General features: G+C 54.8%; 3 protein-coding genes across 3 annotated transcripts; 1 reads left to right on the top strand and 2 right to left on the bottom strand.

Annotated features, from left to right (window-relative positions):
- Nucleotides 1–1409: 1409 nt before the first annotated feature.
- M409DRAFT_54575 (uncharacterized protein) lies at nucleotides 1410–2187 on the top strand (the record flags this gene model as incomplete). Its single annotated transcript, XM_033812756.1, has 2 exons — nucleotides 1410–1543; nucleotides 1605–2187. The coding sequence occupies 2 exons, from the start codon at nucleotides 1410–1412 to the stop codon at nucleotides 2185–2187; spliced, it is 717 nt and encodes a 238-aa protein (XP_033667680.1).
- A 1678-nt stretch (nucleotides 2188–3865) lies between these two features.
- M409DRAFT_66363 (uncharacterized protein) lies at nucleotides 3866–6130 on the bottom strand (the record flags this gene model as incomplete). The annotated part of the gene is made up of 1 exon (XM_033816907.1): nucleotides 3866–6130. One exon carries the CDS (start codon nucleotides 6128–6130, stop codon nucleotides 3866–3868), a length of 2265 nt encoding a protein of 754 aa, XP_033667679.1.
- Nucleotides 6131–7176: 1046 nt separating this feature from the next.
- On the bottom strand, nucleotides 7177–10872 carry M409DRAFT_54573 (uncharacterized protein; the record flags this gene model as incomplete). The annotated part of the gene is made up of 1 exon (XM_033812755.1): nucleotides 7177–10872. One exon carries the CDS (start codon nucleotides 10870–10872, stop codon nucleotides 7177–7179), a length of 3696 nt encoding a protein of 1231 aa, XP_033667678.1.
- Nucleotides 10873–12814: the final 1942 nt, after the last annotated feature.

Raw genomic sequence — 12814 nt, 5'->3', positions numbered from 1 at the left:
ACTGTAGTTTGCTTCCCGGCTTGTTCGAGCGGTTGGTCCTGCGTAAATCGGGTAGGGGGTAGACTTTCATGTGATGCCAAGACAAAGCTCTTGAGACTTTTTTTTTCTTGACCTTCTTCCTCTGAACGTCTTGATCTTTCGAACATGCCGTCTGATGGTGGCAGTGCGGTGCGTTAACCACCAGCGCCCCAGGCCACCGCCCCTCCAACACCCCGGGGCCCCGCGCGAGATGGCCTGAGTGATGCCCAACTACGGCCTCACCAACTTCAATGACACCAAGCGAAAGTGAACTTATCCTACGGCCTCTAAACGCTCCCGGCGCTGGGCGCGAACATCGCTCTCGTACATTCTCGCGAGGGCCAGCTACGGCCTCTACCGGATATGTTGTTGTTATAAGGTAGAAGAGCCGAGTCTAAGAAGCCCACGTCTTAGGCCGCTACCGTGTGGGTCCGTGCTCCTCCCGCCCTTTAAATACTTGCTTCTTCTTAGACATCGTTCTTCTTTCTGACAACAACAACACACGCAGAGCCGCAGCCGACCCCTCGGTGGCCGCCTGGCCTGAGGCCTCTAAGCGCTCCGGGCGCGAACATTGCTCTCATACATATTGGCGAGCGCTACGGCCCTAATTGGATAGTGTGTCGTTCTTAGGAATAAGAAGAGCGATGTCTAAAAAGAAGGCTACGGCTATAGACGCTACCGTGTGGGTCCGCGCTCCTCTCGCCCTTTAAATACTTGCTTCTTCTTAGACATCGTTCTTCTTTTTACAACAACACACTCCACGCCCGTACGTCCCGCCCACCCTCGGGCGCGGCCGACTGGCCTGAGTGATGCCCAACGTCCGGCCCCCGTCTGGCCTGAGCTATGCCCAACTACCGTCTCGCCTAGCGAAAGTGAACTTCTCTTACGGCCTCTGAGCGCTCCGGGGGCGGGGCCAGGGGGTTGTGAAATATAACTTCCTCAAGTGATTGTTAGTTGATATCCCCATTGCTGTACGTTTGACCATTCTCGTGGTAAGGAAGCTATGTGTATTGCTGACTGCAAGACGTGAGGTATTCTTTCTGGGATAAGAAGGAAGTGAGGTTGAACCAGTGGGGAGTTCAGGGGCAAACAGTTCCCAAGCCCGCGAAGTGGTATTTATGCGAAGTGGTATATTATGCGCTTAAATGAGTTCGCAGGCAATGTCAACATTCTTCACGTTATGGAACTGCTGGCTTAGGGTGAAAAAGAGACCTATTTACAATTGTGGTAGGTTACTGTTTGCTGAAGCTGATCATTCACCAAAGGGAAGAAAACTTGTGACTGCTGCCTAGCGGCTAGCGCTAGCGGCAACCTTCCCGCTCCAACATCTCAAGTCCTCGACTTCTCGACTCCTCTCAATTCTTGCCACCCATCATTCCTAACACACGAAAATGGTCTCGACACGCAGCATGGTTTTGTCGGCTGCCCAGGAAAAGGCAGCTGCGACGATCGAGGCAGAGCACTTTTCGCAGAAGACTGGCCTCGAGGAAGCAACGAGCGAGCAAGATGCAGATGCCCAGCAAATGTATGTTCATGCATCCACACAGATATCGAGTCCCTCGAACATGCTGCTAACGACCTCCCAGCAACGAACCCTCTCCCGCCGAGAAGGTCTTCGCGACCGTCGAACTCGCCGAGATGATCCTCTCCCTCCTCCCCCTCGAAGACACCCTCTCGATGCACAGAGTCTGTCGGGCCAGCCACGACGTCATCGAAACCTCCAAGGCCGTGCAGAAGTACCTCTGCATCATGCGCAAGGACGAACAGGCCCTGATCCGAAGCCCCATCTTCAAACCCGCTTTCACCATCGCCTTCCACTTTCCCAGCACCAACGCCCGCAAGGACAGATACTTCCACCTCACCTCCTTCCACGCCCCCTCCACGAAGGCGACTTTCGACCTCAACTTCTCGCTACTCAACCCACCCCGGAACGTGAGGCAGATCCAGGCGACCGTCATCACCATCGGCGAGGATTCGAAGGCCCAGGAGCTCTGGCGGAAGATTCGATGGGTCGAAGCGGGGGTTAAGAGGGGTGGGGCGGTTTGGTTGGAGAAGAAGACGGCGAGCGCGGAGTTTGTTTGGATTAGTCGCGCGTTGTCGAGGGCGGCGACGCTGGGGCGGACGTGGGAGTTGCTGTTGGAGATGGCGGATGATGAGTTGTTTCGGTGAGGAGAAGAATGAGGATTGTGGATGCGGGAGATTTCAATGCTGGAAGCATGGAGTTGAGGCTCTTAACGGGGGAGTCGCCTTGACTCGGAGGACGCAGCGTTTCAAAGCCCGCTTTTTCTTTGTACTGAAGAGCGTGCAGTTGAATATCGCACGTGCTTGGTCGTTCCCCTTAGCAATACCTCTCACTGTTATGGATACAACTCCAATTCCCACTCTGTATTCCCGCGACCGATCTTCCACAACAACTTCCGTACACACCAACGTTCTAGAGAGCTTCTCTGTGTTCCACCAAGACATCGCTCCCGAGGACGCACGTTGGGTAGTTGTAAATAAACCCCTGTGATGCCGAGTCTGTACTTATCCCGTATCCGACTCCGCCTGGATCGCTACGCTAAGCTGACAGACTTCTATGTAATGCTAAAATGTTACTCTCGAACTCTTCTGTCCTATCTTGCGGTGCTCCTCTCCCGTTTCTTGAGACACCTGCGTCGTCTGTTGATATTGATTTCCTACCGCAAATTTCTACCTGGTAGTTGCGGTCACCCGTGGCAGGCGATACCACCAGGAAGAACTGGAGCCACACCCTTCCCTGTCCGGGGGCTTTCCGTGTATCTAACACCAAAAGGTTGATATTGTGGCTACAAGTACACATTTGAATCCGCCGCCGATGTGCGTTCCACTCCGGCACTCGATAGCTCCTGATGCTAGTTTGGTGTTGTGTTTAGTAGATGGTGTGTTGTAAGTAGGAAGAACGGTGATTATATATCAAGGCACAGGAGCACGACTGCAGAATGTCTTGGCATCACATGCGCACGCTAAAGTGCACGGACGCAAAAATGGAGAAGGACAGAACACTGCCCCCTCAAGTCGGCGATGGACAATGTGCTATGGCAATATACAGTGTGCCTGCTGCAACCTTGCCGCCTTTGTGTGGCTTCTCGTCCCCTTGTCACATGGTGAAGGTGAAGTGAGGTGAAGTTCACCTACCTACCCATCCTCAAAAGCGCTTCGAAAGCGCATATAAACTTCACACATCAACTAGCTTCCGTCGACGGATCTTTCAATTTGGCCAATGGCCATCAGCTCCTCTTTCCATCTAACAAGAGCGTGTTGAAGTCGAAAAGCGCGTCGAAATCAAAGCACGCGTCGAAATGATCGCGCACAGAAAGCGCATTTGAGTTCGGACATTAACTAGTCTCCCTCCTCGGACCGCTTTACCGAACCAATGAGTGCACAGGATCCTTTTCCTGCAAAAAGCGCTGTTGAGAGCAGACAGAACCGCACGAGAGCGCTGGGAAAGCGCATTAGAGTTCGAACATTAACTAGCTTCCGTTCTCGGGGCGTTCCGTTTGGCCAATGAGCTGCGTGCCTTGTTCGTATTTGAGAACAGCGCGTTGAAGTCGAAGAGCGCGTCCGAAACAGAGCGCATTGAATGCAGGTAGAAGCGCAGAGCGCTCTGAGAGCGCATTAGAGTTCGAACATGAACTAGCGTCCGTTTACGGACCGCTCCGTCTGACCAATGATATAATTGGTTTTCTTCTCTCGGGACAACCTGCATGTGGTAACAGAGCATTCGACACACAGGAGAGTACTTTGTACGAGACACTTGAAAAGCTTTTGGGAGAAAAATGCATACCTCGTCCTTTCACCTCCCGGAGAAAACCCTCCTCCTCATCCATCATCGATGCCCAAAAATATCCAACTCCTCCCTCCCCTCTTCCGCCTCCCCCTCATCCCCAACAACCTCATCACCATCCTCCCCACTCTCCTCCCCCTCATCCTCATCCTCACTACTATCCTCCTCCCCGGCCTCCAACGCATGAATACTATCACTATCACTTCCCCCCTGCCCCTCATCCTCCCCCTCCTCACTCGTAGCCCAAAGATCCGCGCTCTCGACCCCCTCGCTCCCACTACTCGTCGTCCTCAACTTGGACGAACTCCCCAACCCCATCGTCGTCGTCGTCGGACTCCGCGCCGGATCACTCCGCACACTCGTCGGCCGATGTCGCATGCGCTGGATGATTTCGTGTTCTTCCCGCGTGTCCAGGCCTTGGAGGTAGTAGCGCATGGGCGAGAGGCTGCGGCTGACGGCGTCGAACATTTGGTAGGGCGAGAAGCGGGGGAGCTCGACGTTGGGCATGTTGGGGAGGTTTTGGCGCATGTTTTGGAGGTTCGGGAGATTGGGTAGGTTGGGCATTCGGGGCATGCGAGGCATGTCGGGGAGGTTTGAGAGGGTGGGGAGGTTCGGCATGGAGGGGGTGGAGAAGCGGGCTGTGGTGAAGCTGGGGCGGCGGGGTTCTTCGTCGTGGACGAAGTAGCGACCGGGGGATTGAGCGCCGCTGGAGAGGCGTGGAGAGCTGGAGAGGTAGGCTTGTTGGGAGGGTGATTCGGGAACTTCCAAGGCGTTGCTGGCTTCGAGAGCACTGTTTGCGAATTGCTCAGGCGGGTCCTCAACGCCAATACCAGCATCGCGGAGGACGGCGTTTCCGGTGAAGTCATGTCGATGCACCTGCTGTTGACGCATCAACCTTTCAGCCTCGGTCTCATGCACAGCAGTCGGAGCCATCTGGTTGGTGTTGTAGCTATCGCAGCGTTGACACTTCAGTCCAAGCCAGTGGAATGCCGTCCAGCTCCTCGAACTACAGTCATTGCAACCGATCCATACTTGTCGCGGCCGGCGTTGGCGTGGCTCTTCCGTCTCTTCCTGAGCTTGCTGTTCGTCCTGACCGGTTTGTCCTTCAACATGAGGCATAACCTCATCCAAATCCTCGTCCTCATCCGGCATCGGCTGAATAGCAATCTCTTCATCAAGTTTCCGCCATTGCAATTCCATATTGACAGCACTCTTGCTGCACACCGGACATTTGTACGTCACAGCCATGAGATCCTTGTAACAGTCGCCGTGCATATAATGCCCACAAGGCAAGCTGACAACCGGTGTGCGAGACTCGAAGAGCGCTATCAGACACAGGGGACAATTGCCCTCCGTCGCCCGTTCGATGCAAGGATGCGCCGCCGAAGTCGATATCGATATGCACACATTGCAGCGCTTGCAATGCACATAATCCTTCCCAAGACCCTCGCCAACCCGACAGATCCCGCAGTCATCGCAATGATAGATCCTCTTGTTACTGTCATTGTCCCAAAGCTTGCACTTCGGACAGTAATACCACGCCGCATACTCCCCACAATTCGTGCAAATCTCCGCAGCAGGTTGCGGCGTCTGACACAGCATGCACAGCATATTCTGCGTCTTCTTGCGATTGAGACTGTGTTGAAAAGGGAGGTCATTGGCCTGATCGTGGCAGTGCCGGCAGGGGAACCATCTCTGGCAATCAAAACATTGCACCTTCACATTCCGCTTGTAGTGCATGCAGCCCAACTCGGGGATATCATCATCCATAGCCTCGTCCAGATCCCCTTCCACGTCCCTCGGGTTCTTAGGCAAAGGGCTAAACACAGGATCCAGATCCCCAGAAGCCAGGTTGTAAGGATTCTTGGGATCAATAGGCATCGCCGCGGCGCCCAGCATGGGCGAGAGGGAGCCATCGTTATCCAAACCACCATCTTCTTGAGGGGAGTCATGGGGTATCGGTTCCAGCAAGCTCTTATGTTTGAGATAGTCCTGCGTCATGAGGAAATGCATTCTCTGGGCCTTCTCTTCCGTCGACACCGCAAGCTGCTTAATCTCCTGCAGTTGCTGGCGCAGCGAGCGCATGCCGTCATCTTCAGGCAGGGACCCATCCATATTCGCCATGTTGTACCGCTCGTGTACAGCAATTATCTGACTCTGCTCTTCTGTCGGTGACCGCCCAGTATCCGCTCTCGATCTCGTCGCAGGCGTATTCTCGAAACTCCTCGTAAGACTCGCAGGCGTAGTCGACTCAGACGACCGTCTCCGCAGGGAATCGGCAGCTTGTTGCGCAGGGTTCACAGACATGCGCTCATCTGAGACGGTACGCAAAGAGGAGAAGAAAGCTCTGGGTCTCGCTGTCGTGTTGTATCTCTCCCAAGCATCCTCGCCGCCAATCACATACTCCTGCTGCTCTCCAAGTAGACCTCCTTCACCTCCAATCGTCGTCGTCAGGTCATGAATATGCAACTGCCGTAGCTCGGCCTCAGGTGGTGTCGTGTGCGTGTGCGAGTGCGGTGAAGAGCTGGGCGGCGGGTTTGCATGTGACAGTCCACGGGGCGGCGGCGATGACGGAAGCAGGCGCTGATCGCCGGGATTCGAGCCAGGATGATCCCGGTCGTGTTGCACGACACCATCATCATTCGACATCGTGAAGCTGCAAGTGTGAAGAATCTGGAGATCGGTACATCGTACGTGGTATATGGAAGGGAAGGCAAATGGAAATGCCGTAATCAAACATGAACATTGTGCATCGCCACCACCAACGCCTCCACGCCTGCATGCAATGATGGGCGTGTGCGACATGGAGACACGAAAACAAGGAATGCTCTGGAGAACGGCCAGGTGGCCTGGTGGTGGATGTCTGCCCTCCTGCATATCATACCACTCTTCACACTCCATCACCAGGCTAGTATATTCTCCTCCTTCGCATATGATGATCTGAAGCCGAAGGTAGATATGAATCACTTGTGGAGGCGTTTCTCATCACAGCAACTCACAACGAATATAATAAGAAAGATTGAGGGATCAGCCATTCAAAAGTACGCTTCTCATCGTCTGTGAAGGGCACACTACATGTACATGTACATTTCAAAAAGGTACTCGACCGCACTCTCACACGTCTGTCTGTGACGGACTTGCCGTGTCTCAGCCGTAACAAGCGAATCATCATCCCGAAGACACACTTCATGTTCTTCCCTCCCCCTGTCAAAATACAGCAAGCGTGATGGGTATCTCTCGTTAATAAAGCATACATCCCCCCAAGATATAGTTCGCATGGCGTAAAAAACATATCAGAACAATCTCCAGGCTCGTAGTCGGACAAGCAAATGATGAAAAAAAGAAAAGAGCAGTTATTGCGCACTCGCGCGTTTCTGCTCGCTCGCCGCGTCGGCAATGTTGAGCGTTGTTTGGCTCCGCATGTTCAGCAAAGAGCTGCTCTTGTGGAAGAAATCGAAGCGGTCCATGGGCGAGGCCTCGGGGCGAGAGGCTGCCGTCTTGGGCCGTTCGTCGGTGTCGAGTCGGAAGATCGAATGCTTCCTGTCCTCGGGTTTGGGCTCGAGGCTGAGGCTTCGACGGTGGAAGGTGCTCACCATCTCGTCGTGGCCGTCTCGCATGCGCTTCAGGTGTTGATCCATCCAGGTCTGCATTTCTGGAACCTGCTTTAACTTGTAGGGTACCTGGAACTTCTGAAGGTGGCTGATGATTTTGGCAATGCGGCTGTACATGTCGAAGTTGATGACCGAGACGGTGTCGCCAGTCTCGGTCGTTACCCCGGGCAGCTCTCTACGCTTTGGATTTCCAGCAATCACAAACGTGAGATCGGTGAGGTAGACACCCAGGAAAGGAAGGCAAGGCGCTGTAGGCGATTCCAACAGGCGTCTAAGGGTGTTGTAGTTCTTCGACATGTCCGCCACTTTGTCAATCTCTTGAAGCTCTGCGATCGTCTTCTTGTTGACGAGATCCCAGGTCTTCTTCAGTCTCTGGACTGGCGAAGAGTTCAGCTGACACATGATGGCCATGACCGAGTCGTAGTTGCACAGTTCCAAGCAAGCAGTACCAATCTTGACCCATTGCTTGATGACTTTCGCCCGCTTCTTTGCATCATCCGGCTGCAGAATCGTGTCACTAACAAGATGGGCCAGATCCGTGTTGAGCAGGCACATTTTACGGACACTCTTCGCCTTCTTTGTGTTTGGCTTACCCCAGTCCATGCTGAGCAGCTCCTCAGGCCGGATTTCGCAGTATGCCTTGACCACAAGCAGCGTGATCTGGCGTGCGATCTCTATCGGGTCGAAATCCAAAATGCTGACCTGCGCACCTCCTCCGGTGGCAACACGTAGTGCATTGAGTTGCTTCACGGTGATGATTGGCTCTGGCATGCTGGCATCGTCATGGCTGAAGGAGAGGCTTGTCTTGCCAACACCGGATACAAGTGGTCCAGTGATCGTGCCGTTGGCGTATCCTTCGGTGACCTTCTTCGTCAACTCAGCCAAGCGTTCTCCAGCGGCTGGGAGTACCTGCTTCAGCTTGTGCAAGGCGAAGAAGCGGATCTCGCCGAGTGCGTCCTTATCGGCATCGGCGCTCCAGTACGTCTCCAGCCATCCCTTGAAGACATTGTAGATGCGCAGACGAGCCGGAGTACCAACAGTCCTGCTGTCGCCAATATAGTCGAATCGGTGGATCAAGGTCTGAGCGAATTCTCTCGGCTCGCAGAACTTTCTGAAAGTCAGGAAAAAAGCGGTCACAAACTGTGGATCTGGCGCAGAGTCGTGCGTGGTCAATTGTTCCACGAGAGCTGGGAGACTGCCACCAGCGACTTGGCCCTCTTTGTTGAAGGTCAACTCGTGAGCGTACGTCTTTTGCAAGAGCTGCTCGGCGTCAATGCTGTCATCGGTGATGACGGATTTGAGGCTAGAAATGCTCGCGAAGCTGTTCATCAAGGCCGGATCTGAGCTCGACGAATCCTTTGGCTGGTCAGGCGTGGTCGCTCGGGTTGACGCTTGCGACACAGCGGTGATACTAGAGTCCCGTGTGCTGCTGTAGCAAGTGTCTGTAGACCCGGCAATCGACATTCCAACGCTGTCCTTGCGAGCAGGGCTGGTCGAACTCGAACGGAAAGACCTTGGACTTTTGAGGGACTCGACATGGTTGCTGGAGTTGTGCGATGCCCGCTTCACGGATCTTTGCCTTGGTGGTGGAGGTAGGGGCTTGTCTGTTGTCCCGACCGTCGGTGTATCCTGGCCAGATTCTGTGGTCTCTGGTTGTGGCGTCGCGGAGGCTCCCGTGGACTCAGTGGTACCGACATCATCAGGAATTGGTGGAGGCGGAGGAATCACGGTCTTCGACAACCGATGCGTCGTTGATACACGCTTCCTTGTTTTGGAATCATCGTCTTGTTGATCGTTTTGCGCCAGACTGTCGCCGCGCTCTGGGATCTCTTGCGCTGCTCTCGACGAAGCCAATGCTGAAGTCTTCAGCTCGAAATCGCCAATCTGTTCGATGAGCTGGCGTGTCCTGACAACGCATTCGCCAGTGTTTCGAATCAGACTTGTCCCCACGTTGATCAAATGGTTCGTCTGATCGGGCATCATGATGACCTCGTCGTCGGGAGAGTCGGAGAATCGAAAAACGTCCTTCGTCGACTTGGCAAGCTCCTCCAGCTTCACCTCAAAATCACTCTTAGCCTGCTGAACAGCTTGTGAGCCTTGATGGTCGTGTGCATAAACTTCGTCCACAATGGTGAGCATGTTTCTGCATGCCTTGACGAGACGTTCGGTGGTGGCGACCAGTTCTGAAGAAGGGCGAGAATGTAAATGATGGCCGATGAAAGCACCAATGTGGCTAATGCAAATGTCGTGCACCTTTGCCAGCTGCTCTGAAGCCAACGGGCCGGACATTGCACGGTGGTTGTCCTTTGCAACCAATGACACTCTGTGAGCTGCCAGTCCATCTGGAGGGGTGAAGATCATCGACAGCCGGGGCTTTCGCTCCTCGCCGCTCTCAGCCTCGTTGTCGGCCCCAGGCGCAACATCGTCATTGCTCTGTGTCCGGTTATGATCTGGGAAATGTATGGCCGAGTCAATTGGCGTGACACCCGGTTTGGGGAAGAGTGAGGTATCGATCGCCAAGCCGGAACTCTCGATTGGTGGCGTTTCCAGACCTTGGGGAACGAGCAGGCGGTTCAGCTCATGTTTAGCAGGCCTGACCTCTTGGCTCCAGACATCGGTAAAGCTGATGGCCCTTGTCACCACCTTGAATGCTTTGCAGATCAAGTCGTCCAGTAGTACGTGAATCACCTCCCCCGCAAAAGGCTCGCTGATCGTATCTTGCAGCCTCTTTGCAATTTGTACCAAGGATGACAGATCCGCCAACAGCCCTTTGCGCATCCTTCGTACTCCGACATGGTTCTTGACCGACGGTGCATCTCTGTGCAAGCAGTCTGCCCGTTCCAGCAGGTATCTCACACCGGCGATCAACCCTCTTATGTAGTCTTGTCTGACAAAGGTAGATAGGTTCGCATCTTCGTTGGCGCCGAGCAGATCCCAGAACTGGGTCATGGCATTCAAGAGGTTGCGGAGGTACGGGTGGTCATAGGCTTCGCAGTAGTTGGTGGGTAGCCAGCCGCGATTGCCAGTGTTGAGAACGGTGCCATCTGCCCATCCATTGGCATGGATGCAGTGCACAAGGATCAAGTCGCCAGGTCTTATCGCAACGGCCGATTGTGATGCATCGTCGCCGGGCATGGAATCGGCGGAGGGATCGAATGGATGCATTGCTCGCAAGTAGTTGTGGAATAACGATTGCGGCGACGCGAGGGTGGTCTCGAAGTCAGGTGATGGACTCATTGGCGTTTCGGGTGGTGTCATATGCGCTACAAAACCAGCTGTCACTGCAGTGTGGATGTGAGGCCGTGAGGGTTTGCGTTCTCGTGCATTTGGTCCTACAGTCGCAGCGAAGGGCGTCCTTATGAGAGGGGCCGACGGTCGTCTTGCGCCGGCCGCCTCATTGGGTGACTTGAAGTCTTCACTTTGCGGTCGTTGCCGCATTGCGAGCTTCGTCTCCAGTTCCGTCTCCATTGGATCGTACTGAATCGATGTGAATCGTTAAAGCTACTTCGGAGACGGCGAATCCATGGAGTCTGTAAACCTTGTGCGCTGGTACTCTGCAAAACGTCCTTTCAGAGACTGTTGGAAATGTGAATGTCAGCGCTTGCCGTGTGCATGTTGTGGGTGCGGGTGAGGAATGCATGGCTGGCAAGTTCGCGCGCAGCAGACGTTCTTGTCAGACTCAATGAGGGATTTCATTGATGAAGGACTACTGACCTTGGGCGACGACAAGGATGGCATGCGATCTGAAGATCTCTACAATTCGTATTCTCGTTTCAAGTGGTGAAAGTAATTGGCTGTAAGTGTTTCGGTGGTACGATGTGCAGGCAATCGGGTCGAGGCTGTCGCTGTCTCGAGCGGTCACGGCTCTGGGTCCGACGGTGTTCGACCAGGGCAGTCCGTGGTGGCAATGAATGTCGTCGTCGTGGGTCGTGTTTCGAATCGGGGGGTTCGCAGAGGGAGCCCGGCGAGATCTAATCGAGGTCGAAAGCAAGCAAGGATGTGCTTTCCCTGGGCCAGCGAAGCGAGGGTCTTTCGAAGGAGCCGAGTAAGGTCGACGATGATTCTGGCTTTCCTCTGCGCTCCTTGCGTTGCGAACGACAGGAACGAGGACCGAGGGTGCGGAGGGAGTTGCGGCCGACGACAACGAGGTGGTGTGTGGTGGACAGCAGTTGGGCTGGGGAAAAGGCGAAGGCTCGCAGACTCGACGGCGCGCTGTGACGGTTCAACTGGCATTCTGCACAAGCTCCAGCGCCGGGGGTGGACATGCATGCAAGGACAGCAGTTGGGATTAGGTTCACGCGTCCGGCACCACTGATCGCCGGCCTGCAGTGCGGCGCTGGGGAGGTAGCCCGTTCCAGCAGCGACAACGGCACCACGGCGACGGTGCACTGGAGCAGCTAACTGCTAGCGGATGCACCTACTGGTCTCCTGGGAAGCACCGTTCTGTGATCTCTGGCCCGTTGTGCAGGCTCATGCACAGAGATGCAGCGAAAAGCACCGCCATGCAGCAGACGCAGATGCAGCCTGTCAACACACCACCACACCGCGTTGTTGGCCTCGTCGATATCACGGTATGAGCGGAGATGGGGGGAGGCGTTGGCGTGCAGCCGCAGTTGGACAGGAACCAGACAATCAGCAACGCCTCGCCGGACTGCAGGCCGCATGTGGTCGGAAATAAAGGCTCCGACTCAGAGGCAGGTCGACGCAGCAGCAGGAGAGTTCATCAGAGCTGGTCGTCGATGAGGTCGCAGCCGACGCTCTGCACGCTGCGAGGCCAAAGCAGCCTCCGTCTGGGCTCCACTTGCCGCCGAGTCTATTCCTGAGGCCGGCACTTTGACTTCGTCTTTTCCTCTTCAGGCCGGCCACCCATCTGAAACATCGCCCGTCTTCCCTGCATCCCGCCCTCCAAATGCACGTGAAATCCTCCGATGAGTTGCGCTGAGCGCCGGTCACCTGAACGCAGCACTCGATATCAATATCAAAATTACCTTCTGACGCCTCAGCGCGAAAAATATTCCCCCAGACCTCCCTTCGATCAATACACCAACACTACGCGCCCGTGGGGCAGCTCCGAGGCCAGGCGTTTATCGCGCAACCCACCAAAGCTACCGTCGAAATGTCCACGAGCGTTGACGGTGCAGACAACGATCGGCACGTGCCTCTCCTGTTTTCGGCATTATTACAGCCCTGGGCATAAACGTTAGAAACCCCTGCTAGCGTCTCACGAGCAAATCTCGTCCGTGCAATCGAGCATTGATAGTGTGTGTGTGAGGACGTCGACCGTTAGGCTAGCAGGGGTTGCTAACGTTTATGCCCAAGCCTGTAGGAGACGAGGAGTTGTGCGTTGAACGGCCGTTGCACAACTCTGTCTGCTTGCCAC

This window comes from Zasmidium cellare (assembly GCF_010093935.1).
Source record: "Zasmidium cellare ATCC 36951 unplaced genomic scaffold M409scaffold_17, whole genome shotgun sequence".
Classification (NCBI taxonomy): domain Eukaryota; kingdom Fungi; phylum Ascomycota; class Dothideomycetes; order Mycosphaerellales; family Mycosphaerellaceae; genus Zasmidium; species Zasmidium cellare.
The sequence above is the reverse complement of the archived record's forward strand: the minus strand, read 5'-3'. Positions and strand labels throughout refer to the sequence as shown.